The 24,490-nt window shown below is 48.5% G+C and overlaps 1 protein-coding gene across 2 annotated transcripts in view; it reads left to right on the forward strand.

The window, feature by feature from the left end:
* The window catches only part of tnrc18 (trinucleotide repeat containing 18), a 49,158-nt gene that overhangs the window by 21,129 nt on the left and 3,539 nt on the right, over positions 1 to 24,490 (forward strand). The window contains exons 6-29 of one of the 2 annotated variants that reach the window (XM_086170555.1): positions 2,777 to 2,861; positions 3,012 to 3,226; positions 4,116 to 4,262; positions 4,372 to 4,556; positions 7,413 to 7,821; positions 7,914 to 8,864; positions 9,017 to 9,150; positions 9,232 to 9,365; positions 9,497 to 9,610; positions 9,736 to 9,916; positions 9,995 to 10,286; positions 10,656 to 10,865; positions 13,464 to 13,631; positions 14,437 to 14,885; positions 15,253 to 15,381; positions 15,913 to 16,054; positions 16,141 to 16,258; positions 17,219 to 17,294; positions 17,735 to 17,843; positions 18,094 to 18,210; positions 19,013 to 19,165; positions 21,665 to 23,475; positions 23,594 to 23,830; positions 24,403 to 24,477. In XM_086170555.1, coding sequence (XP_086026681.1) covers positions 2,777 to 2,861; positions 3,012 to 3,226; positions 4,116 to 4,262; positions 4,372 to 4,556; positions 7,413 to 7,821; positions 7,914 to 8,864; positions 9,017 to 9,150; positions 9,232 to 9,365; positions 9,497 to 9,610; positions 9,736 to 9,916; positions 9,995 to 10,286; positions 10,656 to 10,865; positions 13,464 to 13,631; positions 14,437 to 14,885; positions 15,253 to 15,381; positions 15,913 to 16,054; positions 16,141 to 16,258; positions 17,219 to 17,294; positions 17,735 to 17,843; positions 18,094 to 18,210; positions 19,013 to 19,165; positions 21,665 to 23,475; positions 23,594 to 23,830; positions 24,403 to 24,477 — 6,641 coding nt within the window. The remainder of the gene's footprint in view (positions 1 to 2,776; positions 2,862 to 3,011; positions 3,227 to 4,115; positions 4,263 to 4,371; positions 4,557 to 7,412; positions 7,822 to 7,913; positions 8,865 to 9,016; positions 9,151 to 9,231; positions 9,366 to 9,496; positions 9,611 to 9,735; positions 9,917 to 9,994; positions 10,287 to 10,655; positions 10,866 to 13,463; positions 13,632 to 14,436; positions 14,886 to 15,252; positions 15,382 to 15,912; positions 16,055 to 16,140; positions 16,259 to 17,218; positions 17,295 to 17,734; positions 17,844 to 18,093; positions 18,211 to 19,012; positions 19,166 to 21,664; positions 23,476 to 23,593; positions 23,831 to 24,402; positions 24,478 to 24,490) is intronic. The other variant, XM_086170556.1, reaches the window with a different exon arrangement.

Consider the following 24,490-nt stretch of genomic DNA (forward strand, 5'->3'; position numbering starts at 1 on the left):
ACAGTGCCCCCCCAATGCCTCTGTCTTTTGCCTTGTTTCTGTTTCTCTCAATCTCCTTCCCCCCCCCTCCTCTCAGCTCGGAGCTCTTTCCGTCCGCCTCCAGCTCAGCCTCTCTGTCTCTCGCTCCTTTCACCCTGCAGAAAAATCTTTCTCCTTCTGTAATGGCCTTTGTGGGGGTACAGCCCCCCCCCCGCCCTCCACTCCCCACCCTTGTCCCACCTCAGGCCCCCTTCTTTTTCAATACCCCTTTCTTTAGCGTGTTTGCTCCCCTCCCCGCCCCGCCTCCACCCTCCCCGCATTAAACATGTCATTACAGAGCGCTGCTAAAGCTACAAACAAGCCTTGAATTACAATAAGACCACGGTCGTTGCTAAGTATAGATCGGCACGGACTGTGTTAATTTGTGTGGGTGTGAGAGCACTTAAGCAGTTGTGTTACCCAGAGAAGTACAGTTGAAGTCTCGTGAGTTTGTGTGTGTTAGTGTGGAAGCGGAACTCCCTGTTCGAGGCGTTTGGTTTCCCTCCGCGGGCCAAGCGATTTCCCCGAAGGCCCTTCCAAACACAAACTGCAGTCAAAACGGTAAAAATCAGGTCCCTGTTGCAGATCACGGTTGCCCCCCTCACCTACGCACCCCACAGCGGGCGGAGCTTCGACTCTCAGATGAGGCCCCGCAGTTGCCGAATCGGGTTTATTTTCGGCGTCCCTTGTACAAACCAAGTTTTTCTCCCGCGGTAGATGTTTTTATTTTGCTTCAATCACGTGACGCGCTCCGACACTCTCGCTCTGCAATAACGCGGACTTAGCGCCGGGGAGCTGGCCGGACTCCCTCTGACACAAGCTTCCCCGCACGCAGCCCATCTGGGTAAAGCTGAGATAATTTCAGGTTTTCAGTGCATGTGTGAAAAGGGCTTAATAGTCCTTTGCGCTGAGTAAACAAGCGAAGATTTACAAAGACAACACAAATAGAGGGATGGAGAATGGTAGGAAGGGGAAGGCTGAGGGATGGGCTTCGGATGAGCACAATGGACAGGCTGACAAGGATCGATAGGTTGATAGACAGGAAAAGGGGGATCTATAACAGGATGTATAGAGGTGGAAAGAGAAAGCTGGAAGGAAGGCTGGCAGAGGAGGGGAGGCAGCAGAGCTCTGCACTAATCACTGGCTTTCTGATGTGGAGTGGATAGCATGCGGGACAGGCTCCCCGTAACCTTGGTAACAGTCCTGGAAACCTTTCCTGCGGAGCATGTCAGAGATTGTTAAAGTCTCTTGTCCCTCTATGGGCTAAACACACACACACACATACACACAGACTTCTGGCATGCTGAATGGTTCAGCACACTTGTATAAAACCTTCCTCTCGATCTCTGCTGCTGCTTGGGGACCTTCAGTCAGCGTTGATGAGATGGAAGAGGGGAGGGTTTGTGGGGGGAAAAAGATCCTCCTGCTTTTTTTTTTTTTTTTTGGCTTTTTTTTCGCAGAGTGTGTGCATGTGTGTGCAAGCACCATTGCGAGTCTTTTGCTGTTGACCAACATAGCAGGTAGGATGGATTTAAAGCGCAGCATGCACGCGCTTGGAGAGCAGCGGTGTGTTCATACTTACACTGTGGCCACTGGAGTAGTAACTGATAAGAGCTTACACTCTGATCGAGTGTCTTTAGTGTGTGTGTGCGTGTGTGTGTGTGAGATGTGCAGCGGTGATGGCCTCGCATGGTATTTTTAGCTTCTCATTTTGACTGCCACTTCCCTGTTACACAGACACAGCGGTCTGCACTCATGGACCATATTGTAAGATGTGGCGCTGATACATGCGCTTGTACCTCGAAAGAGCCATGAAATTTTTTGCATCTCGTCGATTCCACAGCAAAAAAAAAAAAAAGATCTGGTTCTAATATATCTGACACATGAAAAGAATGTCATTCAAATCTGGCAGCCGGTGTGTGTCCTCCTCCGCCCTGCATATGGAAGTTCTTCCAACCTGAAATAAAGCTGCCAGTCACAAGTTGATTGACACGATTGTTTTAGCCTGAAACTTAGAAGTTGGAAAAACATTGCTATGTCAGTCAAACTAACCACAAGACAAACGAGCAACATAAGCTTAAAAAAATATGCATATAATTGGGATATTTGATCCCAGGCTCTCCCATCAGTATTTAAACAAGCTCAAGTTTGCATGGAAGTTACATTTATTCCATTTAAATCTTCTATTGTAAGCCCATTCAATAGAATCCCTTTTTGTATTTTTTCCAAAGACCGTGGAGAATAGTAAAATGTGATTTAAAATCTACAGAATTTTAGAAATTACACATACTATTGGTCTAATTGTAGCACTGAATTACTATGGAAAAAGAGATTTTTTTTTTTTTAAACATTTGGTATTTCCCTCTGGGTATGTTCATATACTTAGTACACAATATGCTTAGTTGGTATCCTCCATACTAAGTCCTGCAGTGGCTTTCTTTTCTTCATCTTGTACCTTTGACTGTCGGGGGGGTTAATTACATGGTTGGGAGTATTAGCTTGAGATGCAAATTCTGATCTGCACACTGGTGCTCCAGAAATGAAGTTGGACAGGTTCTCGGAGAGAACTGTGTCCCTGCACATATGTGAACTTTGTGAAGACAATATGTTCCTATATTTAGGGCCTACGAAGTGTTAAACTTTGCAAACCATGGCATTTTTTTACTCAATAAAAACCTCCTAATCTTTAATTATTTATTATCATTATATATGCAATTATTCTTGCCCTCCCATGTTTAATTTGATCCAATCGTTGTAGACGAGGAGCGAGGAGAGGAGCGTACTCGACACCACGACGACCGGTTGCTCACAGGCCGACTGGAGCGGGATGAGAAAGTGCTCAGGTTAACCCTTCTGTCAATTTTTTTTTTTTTTTTTTGCATTTTCAAAACAAACATGTCATTCCACCTCAGGTAGAGACAAACTTTCACTTTCTTGCTTCCAAAAGCTACGGTTGCAACCATTTCCGAACTGTTTTCTCTTCTTCCCAGCAGAGATACCAAGGAGCTGGCTGAGTTCACCCAGATCCACCCTCCTCCACTGTCCAGCAGCCTGACACCCAGCATGATGTCCACCAGCCTCATGACCCCCAACCTTATGGTGACTGGAGGGGCGGGGCGTTGGCATCCGGACCACTCTTCTCTGACCTCTCACCCCTGGATGTCCCGTCCCGGCGCCCCCCCAATCTGGCTCTCCAGCTCCCCGTACAGTATGTGGACACATGCCGGCCTATAGATAACGAACAGTCGGTTTCTTTCTTACACATTTGTTAGCTTTTATTAGACCGCAGTTCAGCAGCTTTTTGCTTGTCAGACAATATACAGTAAATGTATTAACTTACACTGCGTGGCTGAGTGCAGGAAAAGCAGAATAGATAATGAATGAATGAATGTATTAACTTACCCAGCCAAATTTCATTACTGTGAGATGAAGTTGGAAAAGCATCAGCCATTTCATAAGAACTCATTTCAAGTATTTCAAGTCAATCTTTGAAACGCACCAGCTTTTCCCTCAGGGATTTTTTTGTCTTGTTCTCTGTTGTAAAACTCCCGTCTCACTTCCCGCAACCGGCACGTCGGCGAAATCCTTTTCCCGTGGCTGTATCGGAGGACGGAGGCGTCGGTTATCCGCAGAGTGGTCGTTCACCAGACCCCCCCACCCCCCCCCCACCCCCCCCCACCCCCACCCGACCCCCAGGGGTCAGATGCCACAGACATTCCTGAACCTTGCAGGACATTCCAGTCTTGCTCTTTCTTCATTCTCTGTCCAGAAATAACAGCATCACGACTTGCATAGTTCTGTCAGCTCAGCATACTGTACACACATGAAAATCATGACACACACACACACACACACACTGCTCCCACAGGGCCAGCTCTGTCTAGACATGGAGGGAAAACAAAACAATGTCCTCTCAAAAGCAGTAAAGTTCAGTGTGTGCTCCCTGATGGAACTCTATTCTACCTCCACCACAGTATAAACAGTGCAAAAGAGTTAAAGTTAGTTTTAGTTGGGAAAATGTTTTCATCGGTGTGTTCCCCCCCCCCCGGAAACATTGTCTCACCGCTCATGTATTCCTATCCACCTCTCCCTCTCAGGCCTTGGCCCTTCCTCGCTCCACCAGACCCTCCCTCCGGGTTACCCTCCGACCCTGCCGGGCTCCTTACCCCCGCCGTACCAGTTTGCCAGAGACCCTCAGTCCGGACAGCTCATCGTCATCCCCGCCGAGCACCTGCCTCACTACGGTACAAAACCCTCTCTCTAAATTCAAAACAACCCGTTAATTTTACACCTCCCGTCAATACCTTTACGAACTTCACGGTGTCCTCTGTCCTGTCCTCCATCGCTCCACAGGAGGCGATGTCCTTGAGCGCACCGCCCCGGTGTGGTCCGGGGTGTACGGCGCCGGCAGCTCGTTGCAACACGCCGCCCAGCTCCAGCTGCTCTCGCAGCAGCAGATTTTGCGGCAGCAGGAGCTGCTCATGATCCAGCAGCACACGGCGCAGGTCCTGGAGCTGCAGAGGAGTGCGCAGCTTGTCGTATGTGGAATTTTTATCGCTTCCTAGATTAGCTCTACATGGGGGATGATCAGTAATACAAAGTTTTGAATTCTCTAGAGTTGTCCAGATTAAAAAAAATCCTCCAAAGATGGTGAAGCTATTTTAAACGTGTCTGTATTTTGCTTCGAGCTTAAGTATGGGTCATAATTCCTGGTATTCCTTGTTCTACTACTTGTCGTGGCTAAATAATTTGTGTTGTAAATCTTGTTGCTCGGCCCTGCAGGACCAGGGTTTCTGCCTGTCTCAGATGGTTTGTGCATGTAATCTCAGGGTCCGCAGAGCAGCAATTTATTTACTCTGGCAGAATATTATAGCTGACAATCCTCTCTTTTGTGCCAATGACAAGTTAGGAGTTGAGTCCCGAACCACCTTGAGTCGAGAGATATTCAGTAATCGCCATAGACTGCAATCCTCCCACTGCCCTTTAAGGCTGCCATCGTATTCATATTTTTTCATTCCTATTTGTGTATGACTGAATGGTATAACCTTGATGCACCAGTTACTTTCCGAAAAAGATGAGCCACTTCCTATTATGCGCACTACCTGTATTGGCGTAGCAAAACCACAGTGATTGCGAACTTCAGCATTTTATTTGGAAGGAGAATTTGCCCCAGGAGTCCTCGGCATCTTCTTCCGGAGCCAATTGGCCATCGCCTGCTGAAGGTAAGTTGCTCTTTCACTGAAGGTGTTTATAGACCGAATACAAAATGGAAATATAAATACTAACTTAATGTCTTAGAATTAGATGTTAGCTATCAGATGTAGAGTGACACGAGTCATGATCATTGAAAGGAATGGACTGAGTGGTCACACTTTCCGGAGTTTGATGTAGATTTGACAAATCTAACAGTCAAAACCAAAAAATATGCTTGTATGTTAATTATACAAGCGATACAGAGAATAGGGTTAGATGGAGAAAGTTGACTCGCTGTGGCGACCCCTGACGGGAAAAGCCAAAAAAGGAAGAAGAAGAAGAAGAAGAAGTTAATTGTACAAGCCATCTATGTGTAGCTGCGTCTCTTTATATATCTATATGTATGTATGTGTGTGTGTGTATTGGTGTCAGCTGTCAATTAACTGTAAAAAGACAGAAAATCATTAAATGTTATATTGAGGAATAACATACAGAACATATGCATAAGTGTACTATCAACAACATTTAATTCTTCTATCTCTTATTCTACAGTGAGGCCCTCTTACCCACCGCCAGCGGAGCCTCCCATCAGCAAGTCAAAGATGATTAAGCCGTCCTGCTCCACCTTACATTTCTCTCTCCATCCCGCACTGCCTCCCTGCAGCTGGACGTAGCTCCTGGCTGGCCGCAGAGCGCAGCACCGACCGCACGTCTTAGTTCGTCTGCAGCCGATCTGGACGTGCCATCGTCCATGACGTCACTGAGCATGGCGGTGAACATGTGTTGTCATGTTTGGTCAGGGCAGATCGTCTGACTGACTGCTTGTCCCTGCCGTGCAGATGCTGTAAATATAATTTATAGGATTATTGCAAGTTATTGTGAATGAGCACACAATGCATTCACACGGTGAATTAGATCTTTAGGAATATGACAATATGTAAATACTGGAGTATAATTTTGACTGCATATGTGGATATTTAAAATGTCATTGTAAGTATAACAAATACTAATGTACATTTTTAAAAATCCAAGTCCTTTTTAAAATGAAGGGCAAAGAAATACGTGATCAGCACAAAAAAATAAACTGTTCTGTGAAAGTTAGCATTTGCTTTACCGTTGTCTTCATTGCCTTTTACTCAAAATGACTGTGACGTTCACAATCTATCTAAGACTTTATTATAAAATTCTGTTCAAACGGACTGTTTGGTTAACTCAACTGTTACTGATTTTGAACTTAATACCGTTCTGTAAATTAAATTGATTTGGGGGTACTAGAGTTGTAGCATTTAAATCCACAATATGTTCCCCTGGATTGTCCATTAAATATACTAAATTATTAATACTCTGTGTTGGTTGGCTGCTGACACTCAAGTTTATTTGTTTAACAGTCACAACAACAAATGTGTATTGATATACAGTCATGGCCTAATGTGTATGTCTAAGAACGACTTCATATGAATTACAAATATTTGATGTGTTCTTGAGCAATATTTGAATCGTGGCAGGTTTTGACACAATGCATTTTGGGATACCAACATTTGCTAGTTGTTTTGAAATCCTAATGGAAATAGTTTGCATTTTTCATTTTATTGTTTACAAACTAAGACACTGGGCTTATTAGAATCTTCTGCAAATTTAGCAATTTTAGCAAAGTAAGTTGCACTCTATTTAATTCCCGAAGCAATATGTAACATTAAAACCATTTGATTGACGCTGCTCTATCAACAAACTTAGGTCTTGTAATCCATAAACCCCCCTTTATCCAAACAGTGCTATAGCTGTAGAGTAAATATTCAGCTTAAATAACAAGACTTATCACCCGTCAGTCACAGGGCCACGTTTATAGACACGCAGCCGTTCACTCGATTTAATGGACCTACTGTTTGTGTTTTGACTTTGGGAGGAAACTAGAGAACTTATGCAGAAGGAACTCAGTCAAAATAGAGCTTAGAACTTTCTTGATGTGCAAAAGGTGTGCTGACTATCACTGAAATACATCGCTGTGCGATGAAATTTATGTTTGTCTGTCATTTAGAGTTAGAATATAAATTTTCCATGACCGTTTAACTCTGAACTTTGACAAATGTTGACAAATGCAAATTTTTTTCCTCGTCTTCCCAGCTGCGTCTATTCAATTTAGTCAAATAAACCAACTCTGTTTGTGGTGATACCGCGCTAATTCTCTCTCTTCGCACTTCCAGGAGCATTTAAAGGCCAGCGAGCACAGGCCCGACATTGACGACAAAACAGACAAGCGGAACACGGATCCCAAACCCTGCCCGTCCTCCATGTCGTCCCCGTCTCCCTCGCCCATCCCGCACTCTCACAAACCGACCCCTCGCTCTCCCTCCTCCACCCCGTCCACGTCCTCCCTCACCCCGCTGCCTCGACTCCCCTCGCCTGTCGCCGCTCTCAAGCTGGAGGAGGGACGGCCGAGGGTGTTGTCGCACCCGCCCACGCCGCTGCCTCACCTGCCCTCCCCGTGCTCGGCCTCGCCGCCTCCGACCTCGCCGCGGCGGCCTAAACAAGAGGCCGCCGAGGATGCAGATATTGGAAGGAGGGAGCCGAGAGACGGACATAAAGCAGCGTCTTTTCCAAGCATTTACTCCGGTGAGTCTATATAGGAGGACCGGAAATAAAACATAAATGAATGACATTTCCAGTGCCTGTAACCATTTTTTTTTGTTTCATGATTTTCAAAGATCTTCCCCCAGGTTACCCTTATCAAGCCATCGCCGCTCCTTTTGGCTCTCCCTTCCCTCCATATTCCATCCCGCCCCCCACGACGGCGACCGCAGAGGTCGTCCCACCACGTCACCCCCGGTCCCCGGTGCCCGGCGCCCCTCTGTCCTCGTCCCATCTGCACGCACGGCTGCTGGAAACCGATCTCATGTCACAAAAGCTGGAGCGCGCAAAGACGGGGTCGTTCCTGAAGCAAGAACCCGACGTGGAGAAGGACGAACTGGACTCTCCGCCGGAACCTCTGGTTCCTCTTCGCCGGAGCTGCAGCCCCATCTGTGCCGCCGAGCGCAGGGAGGAAGACGAGGAAGCCTTGAAGCCTCCGGTGCTGCTCCGACACGTGCCCAGCCCTCTACCCCTGCAGGTGGAGAGGCTGGAGGATGTCCGACAAGAGGAGAGGGGAGAAGGGCAAATAAAGATCGAAACGCTGTCCTACTCGTGCAACAAGATTTATTCCCAACCGCATGACGGAGCGGAGCCGAAAGCAGAAGTATACAAAAGCCTGGAGCAGACGCGATACCGATCGTCCGTCCGTGCCGACCCAGAGAACCAGGAAGCCGCTCAGATGTTTGGGCCTCTGGAGCAAAGCGCCAGCGCCGCCTGCGAATCACTACAACCAGCCACTCCCAAGAACTCGCGCACTCCCACCCCGGAGGAAACCATCACCGAAACCCCCGCCGCCCCCAACCTCCCGCTCTCTCTGGTCGTGGCCCCCGAAGACCCCATGGGGGGGATGTTTGCTCTGCTGACAGCCGCCGAGATGGTCCAGTCGGTCCCTCTCAGCCCGCCCTCCGAAAGCCCCGCCACGCTGGCCGACCGGTGCAGCAGCCCTCTGGAGATTGTGGCGCTGGAAGGGATGGCCCTGCTCTGCCAAATGCCCCAGGAAGAGATGGAGAAGATCAGCGTGAAGAAGGGTAAGGAGTATTTTGGGGATTAAAGAGTAGTGGGAGGGGATTACAATGCGTTAAAACGTCAAATGGGGATAAATATTGGAAGAACGCGACAAAAAAACTGTCAAGGAACCAATTTTCTTATGTCATTCCTTCTGGTCCGTATTCCTCCCCAGTGGGTCTGGACTACCTCCTCGAAGCGAGCCAACAGATTCTTCCAGAGGCCATAGAAGAGCAGTCCCACATCAGGCTGCCCCGAAAGCTCGATCCCAACAAGAAGTACAGCTGGAGGCAGAGGAAGGAGGAGCCGGTGAGACAGCGTGCATCTGCAAGAGGAACTTGACGACCTCCGTCACGTCTCTCAACACTTTCTTCCTCCTCCTCCTTGCAGCTGTACAGTAAAATCTCTGTGGATGTGATGGACGCGGAGGAGGTGGAGTACCGGGTCAGCCTGGCGGAGCTGCAGAAGACCTACAAGGAAAAGCAGAGGGAGTTGAGCAAGCTGCAGCGACGGCGGGACAAGCGGTGAGAGTCATCGGCCAACACGCACACTGACACTGTCTACACTGACGCACTTCAATGCATGTCCCACATTATACACACACGCACACACACACACACACAGTCACATCTATAACTCTTTCTGATCCGGCCAGTGAGCGGCAGCAGCAGGAGGATGAGAGGCGGAGTCTGACCCGGCGAGGAAGAGGGAGACCCAGGAAGAGGAAGCAGCTGGTGACGTCTTCCAAAGGGGATAGCCGCCCCGGAAAGTGAGTGTGTGTTTCTGTGTGTGTGTGTGTGTGCACGTGTTTGTGTGTCTGTCTGCCTCGAACTCTCTCGAAACAACCGTTTTGTTTTTTTTTACTTGTCAAAGTGCAAATATTCCCTGTCTCAGGGCCGGCAGGACGTTGCAATACTCCGAGGACTCCGAGACAGGGGAAGGACAGCGGAAGAAATTCCGGGTGTCCAGAGAAGAAGAAGACATGGATGCAGGCAGCGGAGGGGTGAAGATGAAAAAGAAGAGAAAGACCAAGTGCTGGAATGATCAGGAGCCATCCACCAGCCACGCTCAGGAGGTGAGGGGTGAAACACGTCCGGACTTTCTCTCCAAATTGTCGGACCCGTTGGGTCTAAAGGAGGCTTCTTGTGTGCAGAAGATGAAACGAGGCCACGTGTGCGAGCAGGAGCAGCTGGCCTCCGATCTGGACCGGGCGCTGTCGCTCTCGCAGCTCAGCTCGCTCAGCGCATCCCGCAGCCAGTCCGCCATCTCCAGAGGGGACAACCCCCAGGGCGCGTCCATGAGCGGGCCGGGCCTGTCCGCTAAAAAAGGGAAACCGAAGACAGCGGCCAAGGCGTCGGCTTCGGAGATGGTCCTGAAGGTTAAAGGTCAAAAGAAGAGCGCTTTGTTCTCTTCAATGAGGTCAGAGCTCAGCAGCTGCTCCAACAGTGAGTACCTGGAAACGTCTAATATAACCGTCTCGTACGTCTTTTTCCCTCCGGGTCAGTCCGAACCGCGTCACATCTTCAACATCCCGAACGCAGACAGATTCTCAGAAAACGGTGCCCGATTCACCGCTTCCCGCTCGTAGCAAGGTTAATCCGGTTGCATGACGATGGTGACTTAAGAGGCCAAGGTGTAGGGTAGACCCCGAGCATGTGTGTGTTTGTGTGTGTGTGTACAGGTGAGGTTAAGCTCACATTTGCCATCGGTTTAAAAACAGGACATTGTTCAACCCTCAGTTTAAAGTCAGAGAGATCTTTACGGGCATCTTGGTTTGATATCATGAAACAATAACCAAACTCTCTCCGCACCAGACTCCGATTCAGAGGAGCACAATTCCGCCCGAGGGGGCTGGCCCCCTCTTTTAGGGATGCCTTCCCATAGTAACCTGACCAGGAAGAGGCGGTCTGCGGTCTCGCCGACATCCCTGCTGTCCAATCAGAAGTCTCAGAAGAAAGACAAGCACTTACCGCTGCTGCTGAAGGAGGGAGGCGTCACCTCCTCAGACGAATCATTTAACCAAGGTTACTGACCAAATATCGCAGCTCCTCGCCGTCCATCTTTGAGCTCCTGCGTCACAGCTTCTGTCTCTGCTTGCGTTTCGCTAAGGCAGCTACTCTCAGACTCTTTTTAGGACTTAGCTTCATAAAACCTACCTCTTTTGCTGCTGGTTTATGCAAAGTTGCCTTTTTGCTATTGTGATTTTTAAGAATTTACCTATTTCTATTGTGTTTTTTACATTTTATTTTGTTTTGGGTTTTCTTTTTTTTTTTTTTGCCTGGATTGCAAAGCGGTTTTGTAGTATTTTGTACATTGAAAGTGTGCTAATTGTGGAAACATTTTTTCATAAAAGCTGTATTGCGGTTTTGGTAACCCTAAAAGTTTTATTAAAGGTTTTGATTTGATTGGTACAGAAAGCGAAGAGCTGTGGTCCTTGTGTCTGCTTCATCTGTCCGTCTGTCGACCTGTCCGGCTTCCATCGCACCTCACACATCCTCTAGTGTTCTGTTTGTCAAATATCCCTTCGGTCTTCTTTGCCCTTCCCTCCCTCCCCGGCAAAGGCGGGGAAACTTTGTTCAGCCAGAGGTTTGCGGTGAGCGTGCAGAGCTGAGTGTGTAATACAGAAGTGGAATAAATACCAGCTCTTCCGACCCCGTCTGAAAAGATGCATTTTGGTCAGAACCCCGTTTCTGCACATTCAGAACTCTCGGTGATGTTGGGGATATTTGGACAATAGAGCGCCTCGTGTGTGTACTAAACCTTCAAATAACCCTTTTCCCCTTTACGTCACTCTCTCAGCACCTTGCTCTGTCTTCCACCTGTGACACCCCCGGCCCCCCCCCCGTCCTAGCCATGATGCTTTGAGTGTCTCTCTGCCTGTTCCATGTGCTTTGTGCTGCCGCTGCTGCTGCCGCCGCAACGTTACAGAAGTTTGACAAGGACTTGCGCAGCCTTGAGCCGACGCTCCCTCGCCGCGGCTAGTCTACGCTGTGTTGCTTGAGCTAGACTGTGCTAAGGCCGGGCCGCGCTCTCGCCGCTGTGCTGTCCCGCCCTGCCTGAGGCCACACCCCTGTCACCTCCTCTGTAAGTAGGAAGAGCCCCTCCCTCTATTTTTTCCTCATTGACCGCTAACATGGACCATGCTGAATTTGAATTACATTTTGCATAACCGTAACATTGACCTGTTTTTTTTTTTTTTTTTTTTAATTTCCAAAAACAAAAAATTGTATCTTTTCACCACTCACAAATTACATTTTTTTTTAAATTTTCTGTTATTTTTCTTTTTGTTTTTTACTGAGAGCCATGGTAACCTTCCCCCCCCCCCCCCCCGCCCCCTTTTAAAAAACAGTCTCCTTGTAGCTTGTGAAAGTTAAAAGGAGGACTTAAGTTGTTGGATGTAACCATGGTTACTCAAAAGTTTATGTGGAAATGATTCAAAGGGGCCTCACAGGGCTGTCCTCTCAGTGCCTGCCTGTCGCATCGTCTGTCTTCTGCTGTTAACACCCGTGGATTCACTGTGCCGTACACACCTGCACTGCCTCTTAAAACAACCACTGCTAGACTGTTCCTTTAGCCTGCTTACGTCGGCTAAACCTCTTTCCGCTTTCCAAAAACCTGCCTTTCTAGAAATCTCGGTTTCGTGATGTCGAACGCGTTTCATTTCCAGTGTCGCTGCGGCGATGCCACACGGATCGATCGTTGTGGTTAGAGCTGCTGCATGCCACCAAAAACACCTGCGCAACTTGCTTGCTGTCAGAAACATAACAAATATAACCACACACCGCTATGTGTCAGGCAAAAAAAAAAAAAAAAATCTGTGGTTCATTAAAGATTGTCCGGCTTTTCAGCTGTGAAAATTTGAGGCGCTAAAGGTTTTTGACACCTGCTGTCCCAGGGATTTTGAAAGAATACTTAATTTGGGCTCGTCTTGGTTACCCCCTGGTTAACCTGTACCGTGCATCCACCCTCAGTGTTAACTCTCTAACCTCTGTGGAGACACTTCTACTGTTCATCTAACCAGTAACACACAGCTAACCTGTTGTGTGCTTGTGTGTGCTTGTACGTGCGCGCCTGTTTGTGCACAGCCCCCCCCCCCCCCCCTGCCTTTCTCAATGTGCTCCCCTGGCCTGTCAAGAGTGGGGAAAAATGACTTGCAGTTCTTCACTTGTTTCTCGGCCATGTTTCCCACAGGAGCTTTTGATGATAGATTTGTGAGTCAGCGATCTTGTCAGCTGTTCATGTCTGTGCTTATTAGCAGGCTCGCTTGCATGTGTGCTGGCTGTAACACGCTTTTTTTTTCTTTTTTTTTTTTTTTCTGTCTTTCGTATTTGGATTATTCAGCATTTTTGGTTAGGAAGAGGGCCTCAGGGTTAGCAGCGTGTGCACTTGACTGATCTGCCTTTAGGTCGGCTTGTCTCTGAGGAGAAGTGTGAATTATTAATTCAGAGTCCAGGCCGGATTGTGTTTCGGCAGTTTCTCGCCTAAGAAGAGTCCCCTCGCTGTTCTTCCGAGCTCCATTGTTATGCTTTAACGTAGAAAGTGACGTGACCTCTGGTTTTGACCGCCTCCCTACCGTAGCCACGTGTGTGTGCCTGAGCAGAATGTTCTTTTCTCTGAAACAGAGACCAGTGATGACGAAGACAATGATGAGTCTTCCACGGAAGAGGGAGACTGCGAAGAGAGCGGGCTGGGTCTGCTGGCACGGTTCGCCGCGAGCGCGCTTCCTGTCAGCTCGGCACCTTTGAACCTCCTGCATGATGGCAAGCATCGCAGCAGGCAAAGCACTCTGGGTAAAAAAAAAAAAAAGAAAAAGACGCACTGGACGAATTGTAATTCTGAAGGAGCCGCAGGTGGTCATGCAAACAAACAGCCGGTTAGGACGGAGAGCGACACATACGCAAATGTAGCAGTAAATAACAGCGTTAAAACACAGCGTAGCCTGTGAGGGTGTGAAACTGCAGCAGAAATACAACAACCTGCAAAACTGAGATGAAAATGTTAATCACAATATCGATTAAATAAAACCTGCACAGCAGGTTTCCAAATGTATTCGACCGATCTGTATTTAACCTCGGGCTCTCTAGTCAACGTTTAAGTGGGAAAAAGGAAATATTACATTTTTTATTTTAAGCAGGTTTATTCATTTTCACAGAAAAATGAAATGAGAAACAACTTTGAGATGGAATCACTGACAAGTTCCCTCAATCTGTGGTCGTTCTTAGTTCAGCCCAGGGTTTCACTCCGCCCACTAGTGACCTGCTTCCCCAAATATCTAAAGAAAATACAAACAAGCAAATGTTCATCTGCCTGGACTCGTGTTGTGTGAAATTGTTATTGATTGATTGCTAAACACTCATTTATCACTGATCATCACACTCTTTGATTATGTATACCTTTCACATGAATTAATGGTTCCATTCAAGTTATTGATTTCAGTTAATCCACTAATTTCATTAATTGGTTTCATGCTCATGGCAACAGACGCTCATATCTGCAGTGTGTGTGTGTGTGTGTGTGTGTGTGTGTGTGTGTGTGTGTGTGTGTTAATAACAGATGAGTCTTGATGTCATGTGACCCTGTGATTTTCACCCCCAGGTTCATCTGAGTGTGAGTGGTCAGACTCCGGCTCGGACCTGCGGCTCAGAAAGTTCCCCTCTCTGCTGCACGGCAAACGCTCCGCTCCGGAGCTGCCCCTGTTGCCCCCGGCAACCCGTCGCATCGACCAGACAAGCCTCACCAAGCGGGAAGAAGCGCCGCCCGTCAAGTGCAAGCCGCAGCCCAAGCCCCGTCCTGCGCCGCGGTCACCCCGGCGATTCAGCTACGACCTTTCGACAGGTTTCAGCGAAGACGAGGGCTGGAACCGCCGACGCAGCGAGAGGATATTTCTCCACGACGCCACCACCTCTGCCAATCAGATGTCCGTGTCGACCGCCGCTTCCTCCGGTCAGAACCCGTCTTCTGGCTCCGCCCCCGCGCTCAGCCTGAAGCCGGCCTCCAGACCCAAACCTGCTCCTTCTGGCAGAGACGGGAAGGATGTGGTGAAAGTATGTATATTGTTCTTCACCATTAATCTCACCCTGTCAAACTCCTGTCACATTTTTTTAGTTCTGATATATGTGTGCTTGTGTGTGTGTGTTAAAACAAGTGAGCGAGTGATGTTGAAGTGTGTGTCAGACTGCCAGTGGGGATTCCCTGTACTTCAGTCATAGCAGCACTCACTGGCTGTGTGTATCACCATGTTGCTGACAAGAAAGGACAACCGCGGGCAGCCTGGCAGCATCCCAGCCTGTGTGTGTGTGTGTGTGTGTGTGTGTGTGTGTGTGTCTGTGTGTGCGTGCACACCCATGCATCTGACTCGTAGATCCTTACTCCCACGTAAGTTGTAACACTCTGTGTTGCATCCGCATTCAGAAAAAGAAGCCGAAAGACTCCCCCTTACCCGTGAGTCCGTCTGCTCTGTGCGGCCCGGCGTCCGAAGCGCCGCTCGGTCTCGGCTCGGCCGGCAAGAGTCAACCGAAGGGCAAGGCCAAGGCCAGGGAGGTGAGCGGGATGATGGGTGAATCCAAAAGTACATTTCAATGTAAACTAAATCATCCTGGCAAGGAAGAAACCAAAGTATTCCTAATTTTGAAAATAACACATAGTGACACACAGTCTATACGATGCAAAAACGCACGTGTGCGGCTCAAGACGACGAGGGGTGGCCGATGTTGTTTTGCCGCTGGGGTTTCTGCCATTCCTGCTAAAGAGTGTCATCGCAGTTCGGCTGCCGCAGGCTGCAACTCAAGATTGTGTCTTGTTTGGTTCAGTTGAACTCTTCCTGCTGGCTGGGAATCACTAGGAAAGCCGTGTTCGGCGATTCATTCTCAGCCTGTTTTTAAGTGCTGGCGCACACAAAAAGCCTCGGGTTTATTCCACAATTTAGCATTTGAAAAGTGTTTTTTTCTTTTTTGGTTTATGGTTTGTTTTTTTTTTTTTTTTTTTTTTTTTTACAAAATCTGATTTTGTTAACATGACGTTCCCCCAAATGTGATGTCAAAATAACCACCCTTGTTTGTGTATTGTCCGCAGCCGTCCCGGGGCGCGGTGAGCCGGCTGATGGAGAGCATGGCGGCAGACGAAGACTTCGAGCCGAACCAAGACAGCAGCTTCAGCGAAGACGAGCTCCTCCCGCCGCGCAGCAACAGCGTGTCTGAGAGGTCCTCCACCCCCGGTCAGTGCAAAACCATTGGCTACTGCTTAAATGACCCATTATAAAAGCGTTTTTTTTTTTTTAATTGGTAAATGTGTTGCTTCCAGCTCCTGTGCAGTGTGTGTTAGATAAAGACTCTTTGGTTGATGGGCTCCGAGTTTTGATCCCCATGGATGACCAGCTTCTGTACGCGGGACACGTAAACACCGTCCACTCACCTGATATGTGAGTATCCCCCCCCCCCCCCCCCCCCCCACTCGGGTAATCGAGGCTAAGTGGGCCCAACAGGGGAAGAATCAATACTATATTATTGGGAAGCCCCTTCTTATCCCTTTTTATACTGATATCAAGATGTTTACTCTTGGAATAAGTGATATAATCCAATCAACAATCATGAATATTAATGAGATTCAGATGAAAGTGAGAAATCTGTTTGCTCTCTAGCTCTGAGTTGGACAGCAAAATCCACACATCAAATCTCAAAGTCCACTATATGTTGACATTTAGCCCAATCCTAGCAGACAGAAAGGGAAGGGGCTTGAAGCTTCAAATGAAAGAGCTAACATCAGACCGAGATCTAGCCTCTCGGAGCTCCGAAACTGAAAGTCTCTAATCAGAATTGGGGAAATCCAAGGAGCATGTTAATGCAGCGGCAAGTAGTTCCGGGTGGATTCCAATGTACGCAGAGAGGAACGGCGGAGATTTATCTCCGATGTGTGTCAAATAACTGAATAGAACCAGAACAAACTGGCAAGCTTTTCTCTGTATCAGAGAGTGCTATGCTACCGCTGTACGTGCGGTCCTGAGAGAGCAAGAGCTGCTCCAAAAATAGAAAACCAATATGTGGCGGCCAAATTTAATTTGTGGCGTGCAGCCACGGATAAATGAATATATAGGAAATTGCAGAAAACTGAATTTCTGAAGATGGAGCTGGCAACTTTTCTACTTATTGTGTATTAAAAATAAACAAAATGTCCTATAATACAATAATGTTGTTTTTTTTTTTAATATCTGAAGGGATGTTATGTGCGTTTGCTATGCTAATTTGCTAACTATACTTGGAGAAGGAATCAGAATCTCGTGGAATGTTTGACAGTTTCTACACACACACACACACACACACACACACACACACACACACACACACAGGTCCTACTTAACTTCCCCCTGGAATTCCCCCTGCAGATACAGTGTAGTTGTGGAGGGCGAGCGAGGGAACAGACCACACATCTACTGCTTGGAGCAGCTGCTGCAGGAGGCAGTGAGTAAACAGCACCCACTCCCACACATCAGTCCAAATCCATTTCCTGGATTTCTGCCCGAGACGTCAGATCTGACCCGATTACTTCATATTGTAAAGAGTTTAGTGCACAAAACTCCACAGCTCCGACACGCCCTCCAGAAGTCCATGATATAAAGTTTCATGCATCTTTGTTGATGAATGTGGCTGAAAATCCACTTCAGACTTAGAAGGAGACGCTGTAATCCACTTGTTTTTATTTATTTTTGTATGCGTACGTGTGGTAAGAAAAAAAATGAATATAGTTTTTCAAGTTTAAATAAATAAATACTTGGCAAAAACACTCCAGTTGGTTCCTTTCACCCTGTCATCACCGTCATGGTCGACACATTTGCAGCTTCTTACTCGCCCTCCCATAAACAAACTCAGCATAAGTTGGTTTTTATTTAACCTACATCCAGATCATCGATGTGAAACCTCCGTCGGTGCGTTATCTCCCAGAGGGTACCCGCATTGCCGCCTACTGGAGCCAACAGTACCGCTGCCTTTACCCCGGAACTGTTGTAAACGGTACGGTCACAGCACACACACACACACACACACACACTTTAGAATTTCATTTCTCAGTTCAAGTTTGACAGCCTTGACAAATCGAGGTGAAAGGAAGCGACACTTTCTTTCACCTTGATCTGTAAAAAGCAAACAAATCATGTATTTCTATTGTTACAAATGATTTATTCTAACCAGACTCTTCCGAGTGGGTAAATATTTTCGAACACAGCCGCTGCCTGCTGACGTTGCTGACGTCTCTCCGAAACAGGAAGTTCAGACATCGATGAAAACGACGACCTCATCACGGTGGAGTTTGACGACGGAGATACGGGACGCATCCCGCTGTCCCACATCCGCTTGTTGCCGCCGGACTACAAGATCCACTGTGAGAACCCCTGCTCCCCTAACATGATGTAGTAATACATGTCATACTTTGATTAGACTTGCAGAAAACACAGTCGCCATATGACCGTCCTCCGAATACGCCCTCCTTCTCCCGCAGCGAGTATATCAACATTTAAATATTTTCTATTTTACAAGCAGAACAAAAAGATGGCGTCAGGTATCCGTCATACTTGTTTCAGCCAAGCATTGGAGCTCGTCCACAAACACAAATCATGCTTGAAGTCCCACTTCTTCTAATCCAAATTATCCAGTGATTAAACTGATTCTGGATCTAAAGTCTTCCAGGCAATGGAGAGATGTTCTCTGTACCCCTTTGAACAAGAGTTATGTTTATGAATTTGTGTGTGTGTGTGTGCGTGTGTGTATGTGTGTGTGTGTGTGTATGGGTGTGTATGGGTGCATGTTCTTTCTTTCCTGCATTTGTGTGTGAAGTGTTTGTCCCAGTAGAGAGTTTGCTTTACAGCAATGCCAGTTCATTTGCTCTTGATGTCAGTTGTGTGTGTGCATGTGTGTGTGTGTGTGTTGTTTTCTTGCAGAAAAACCTCAGGTTCCATGAATGTTCCCCTAAAGCGGAGAACAAATCCAGAACCTTGAATGAGGGAACAAACAGTTTGGAATCGTCCCAATCCAAAACACTTACGCTTTCTTTATTGGCCAAACATTCAATTATTTCCCGTCCAAGACTTTTCAAAAGCCAGAACTTTCTGCCTTCCTGAGGACAGAATAAGAGGCTCGTACGCTCAAAGCCGGACTCCCTGTCCGTGTCCTCTGCTTCCGTCCAGGCGCTGAGCCGTCCCCCGCGCTGCTGGTGGCCAGCTGCTCCAGGAGGAGGGTCCGCAAATGCAGCAAGGAAAGCAAAGAGGCAGGGCAGAAGCCGGCGGAAACCACCCCGAAGGTCAAAGGGAAGCCCGGCCGCAAACCCAAACCCAAAGCAGGTACGGTCCGACCGCAGCCTCTTTAGGAGGAGGCTAAATATTAAATCCCATCATGTCATCAGAGCGCCGGTTGCAGCGGCTCCGTGCTGGAATGATAGAACATCCTCGATTTCTGTGTTTATTACACGTGCCCACGGATAAATAACTTTCATATAATAGACGGCGCTCATCACGGCTCCCCAAAATTCCCATTAAAGATGGATGTCAGGGGAACCTGCAATCATTTTACGCCTCCAGGTCAAACCCAGTAGGTGGCGTTTAAGTGTGAAAATATGTCATGGGGCGCCATTGTGAGAGCGGAGAGAAACAAGATACCGAGTCATCTGTATCACATGGGGCTACTTCCTGGTGGCAGCAGGTGGTGCTCTGGGTCCAATATCGACCCCTTCCCGGCCTGTAAATACCGTGAATTCCAGAGTATAAGCTGCTCCGGATTGTTTTTGGCTATCGAGCATCAAGCCTCGTCACGTCGGACCAATTAAATTACCGTGAAATTCTGAGGCCGTTCAATTCCGACACCAATGAAGACAACTAATGGTTTTAGTGAGCAGGAGGAAGACTAAAATAGCGGTCAGCTAGCTGGTGCGGCTTATATTCAGGTGCGCTCTATAGTCCAGAAATGACAATCTATTGTTGAAACGTGTTGTATGGTGATCAAACTGTAATGCATTTTGATTACTGGCCTGGGCTACATTTCCTTTAGCCAGAAAGTGGCGCTGTGCTGTACAACATTGAGCAGCGGGTCTGTCCAAAACCGTTTCCTCCTCCGATATAACAGCACATCCTCATCATGATAAAACCTTTGTGACCAAATGTCCGTGTAGCCCACTGAACTCCGAATGTGTAAATCCCAGCCAGCCAGCAGGGTGTGCTGTAGCGGAGGGCAGAACATGGCGCTGGTTCCTGGTAAAATAAAAGCGAACCGGCCTCCTCTGGCCTCTGAAATTGGGAGGCAGAGGTTGTGGACGGAGGGTCATGTTTGTTCCAACAGCAGAGCACCTCTGGACTTTTGAATTTGGACGGTATTTCCTGCAATCCGATGGCTGGCGAAAACAAAAATGGCTATCCTGTCCTGAAAATAGATGCACACGGAAACTGTGAGACTTTGGGCGGCTCCTAAAACGTCTGATTTTCCTTTTGACAGTATAACAGTTATAAGTGTTGGTAATTAAAAGTAAATCAGTCATGGTGGTGGCGGTAGTAGTAGTAATAATAATAATAATTAACCCTTGCATGAAATCCTTTATGCATATAGATTTTCAGCTGTTCTGTTGGTTGTCCAAATCATTTTATTGTATTACATTTTTCTATTATTTTATTACATGGAGTTCATTTAGTGATATTTTTTGGTTGAAGAATTATATACATATACACTGCCTCATTTTCATCTGGTCCTTCCCATTTCTTGGTGCTCAGGCAGTAATTCTTTTCAAAACCATATTAATAGGATTACAACAAGCGGAAAATAACTATACTGCACTGTACTTTGGGAAAAAAAGTAGAATTGGAACTGGATTTTATGGTGTTTGACTTTATAGAAATAGTGTTCCTCACATGGTGTTTTACGGCGGGCGGAGCGGGGATGCCGGAGGGAAGGCTGTCACCACACGGGGCCTGGTTTTAAACTCAAGATAAAAATATGCAGATAACGGCACGCTACGTCATTATTATCTTTACCTCGGTATAAATTATTATTGTAATTTGTCAGTGAAGTCATTTTGGGCATGTTTTCTGTCACTGTTTACAGTAACCCCGCAGCATTAATTCAACAAGGTCGCTCTTCACCTCCTCTGTCTTGACATTTCCGACCAAAAGTGTAAAACTCTGCAGCCCCGCAGGAGAGGAAAATATGGTAAAATATGGGGGCCGTGTTTGAATATAAAGACTTGGTGCATAAACTGTCGCCGTCAATTTTGCCGTTTCAAATCTGCTGCCTTCAGCTTTTTTTTTTTTTCCCCCTCGAGTGATTTCACGGGGCCAGTAAAGGATCTCTGCTCACGCATGAAGCAAAATGTGCCCGCATGAGGTCATTTTGAAAGAGATGGATTCACAGCGTCGGCTTCAGCCGCTCCCCTGACTTATCCGTTCGCGTTTGGCGATATCTCTTCTTCCTGCGGATGGAAGAATCTGTATAAATGAGGGTTTGTCCTGAAACGTTGCACAAGCAGAAATACTATTGTCCTTGTCGTCTTTTGATTAACCGTTGCAGAATCAACAAAATTAGCTGGAGGTGCATAAAGACTCTTTGATGCCGCCTGAGTGTCACTTTTGATCGAGGCGAGATAAATTTGCCTCGGCGTCTTTTTTCATGTTTCCGTAGTAACCTGCGCGTTGAGAGTCTGATTCGCCGACGCCGGCCGTCTTTCTTCGGCTGAGCAGTTCTTAAAAATCCCGTGTTTTCAGATCCCGGATTGTTTCCCCGCTGATTTGTCTTTTAGGAAAATCACCAAATCTGTTTACGGTCGTCCACCTTCTCACGGTTCCTCTTCGTTTTTTCAGAATCCCCCATGAACCCGGACGGCCGGGAGAAATCGGAATCCCAGTCTCCGACGACCCCGGCCGCGGAGAGAGCCCAGGAGGCCGCCAAGCAGGGCCACGACGGCGCCTCTGTCCAGAAGGCGGCTCAGGAGAAGCCTCGACCCGCCTCGCAGGCGTCCATGGGAACCCAGGCCAAAGCGGGGCGCAAAAGGTCCGTTCCATCCCCCACCAGGAGCTCCCCCCTTCCCGCCCAGGTCCCGAGAAAGAGCGGTTCGGCCCAGCCTCCCGCCGCCAAACCGCGGCCCAAGCTCTCGCCTTCCCTCTACCCCTCCACCTACGGCAAGGTCCTGACGGTGGACCTGTACAGCGAGCCCAGCCTCAGCTTGTACAACAGCCAGCGCAGAGAGAGGGAGAACAGCGGCGGCAGCCCCACTGCCAACAGGCCCAAATCATCTGCCGCGCCCAAGCCGGGTTCTTCCTCAAAGCCCAGAACCTCCTCCGCGCCAAAAAGCAAACCCTCCTCCGAACATCACTCTCGGCCCGTCGGCTCCGGGCTCCTCCCCGCTCCCGTTTCCAGGCTGCCCGCGGGGAAGCCGGCTTCCTCGCTGACTCCCAGGCCCTCCTCGTCTTCGCTATCCTCCTCCTCCTCCTCCTCCTCTTCGGCGTCGGGATCTAAACTGAAACTCCCGTCGGACAAGCTGTCTTCCAGATCCGGATCCATCTCCGGGATCAAGCCGGGCTCCGGCCAGTGCTCGGCGGTGAGGAGGAAGTCGGTGCCCACGGAACCGCTGGTCAAGCTGGACCACGAGGGCGTGACCTCACCCAAGACCAAGAAGACCAAGGCGCTGATGTTACTGGAGGGTCGGGGCATCAGGCGAGAGCACCCCCTCCTCGGCGGTGCCGCCGCCGCCGCCGCCGCTCAGAAACTGCTGAAATCCAAACCCAGAGCTCATGATAAGGAAGCCCCGCTCCTGGAAAAAGACTCGGCCTACAAGGCACCGATGCTGGTGAAGGAAAAAGCGGAGGGTTGTGGCGGCTTCAGAGGACAGGAGAAAGACACGCAGGAGGACAAGGTTCAGAAAGAGCACAAAAAAGAGAGCGAGAAAAGGGAGGACAGGAAATTGAAGGAAGAATCTCCGAGTAGCAGCAGCTCGGAGTCGGAGGAGGAGGGGGAGAAGGGCAAAGGGAAGCAGAAGAAGAAATGCACCTCGAGCTGCTCGTCGTCCTCTTCGTCTTGCTCCGGCTCTTCGTCCTCGTCTTCGTCCTCGTCCTCGTCTTCTTCGTCCTCGTCCACCGACGACTCCTCCTGCAGCTCGGACGAAGAGAGGACCCCCACGCCTCCGCCCTGCCCCGTCTCTCCGGCTCCGGACAAACCGAAAGAAAAGATGAAGGAAGAAGAGGAGGACGAGGAAGAGGACGAGGAAGAGGAAGAGGATGAGGAGGAGGAAGAAGAAGAAGAGGAGGAAGAGGAGGAAGAGGAGACGCAGAAGGAGGTTGAGATCAAATTAGAGGAAGAAGACCCGTCCTCTCCCTCGCAGTCTCCTTCCCCCCCGAGCTCTCCGAACCCGTCTTCTCCGGTCAAAGCAGCCAAACCGGCCACGGGGAAGGGGTCCGGGCAGCGGGGTCGCCCCCCGAAGCCTAAGCCCAGCGGAGGAGGCGGCGGAGGAGGGGAGGGGAAAGTGGGGAGACCCAAACGGCGAGAGGGGGTGCACCTCCCCACCACCAAGGAGCTGGCTAAGCGCCAAAGGCTCCCCAGTGTGGAAAACAGGCCCAAAATCTCTGCGTTCCTTCCGGCGAGGCAGCTCTGGAAGTGGTTCGGAAAACCCACGCAGGTGAGGAGGAAGTAAAGCGCTTCCAGAAAACGTGTGTTTGCAGAACATTCTCCCAACCTGTGACCAACCTTGTTCTTTTTTTTTTTTTTTTTTTTTTTTTTTTTTCGGGACCCGACAGAGACGAGGCATGAAGGGCAAGGCCAAGAAGCTCTTCTACAAGGCCATCGTGCGCGGCCGGGAGATGATCCGCATCGGCGATTGCGCCGTCTTCCTGTCGGCCGGGAGGCCCAACCTGCCCTTCATCGGCCGCATCCAGAGCATGTGGGAGTCCTGGGGCAGCAACATGGTGGTCCGGGTCAACTGGTTCTACCATCCGGAAGAAACCAACCCGGGCAAGAAGCTCACCGACAAGAAGGTCATTTCAAAAAGAACTGTTTTTCCCACACGTCACGTGGTTTTCAGCGAGCGTTTGCGATGTGTGATGAGCACCCGAAATGATACTCGGAGGAAAAAAAAAATAGACACGGGTTTCTTTTTCCAGTAATCCCTGCCTGGTTACTCAAGATAATCCCGAGTGTTTTTATCAGTTCCGCGAGAAGCTGTTCTCTCCCCCCCACCGCCTCCGACTGTCTCGTCACCGGGCTGTGATTAATGGAAATAGATAAAGATGTTTTTTTTGGCGCTTTCAGCATAAAAAGACAAACACATCCAGTCTCCATTAGAAAGGCAGACATGCACACAGATGGTATCTAAAATGAAACAGTCGACATCAGAATGCTCTCGATGAATGGTATTTGCTGCGAGGGACAGTTTGTTTTTCTTAAGTTTTTGTTGTTTTTTTTTTTTGTGCAAAGAGTCCCCCCTTTTAAAATGTGTTTAAGTGGACCGGACAGCAAATAACACACACAGACATACACACCCAAGACCAAACACAGGTGTGCGTTCGGTTCAGGTTTTGAAATTCTTTCTTATTTTCCACCTCTGCAGAACTGGGACCAGATGTGCGGACAGTCGCTCCCAGCCGCTCTTCACTCGTCTATCCAGAGGAAAGACTTCATGGAGGTGAGAGAAATGT

The sequence above is a fragment of the Fistularia commersonii genome, chromosome 23 (genome assembly GCF_037954325.1).
Source record: "Fistularia commersonii isolate RoL2024-O1a breed Wild chromosome 23, RoL_Fcom_v1.0, whole genome shotgun sequence".
In the NCBI taxonomy this organism is placed as follows: Eukaryota; Metazoa; Chordata; class Actinopteri; order Syngnathiformes; family Fistulariidae; genus Fistularia; species Fistularia commersonii.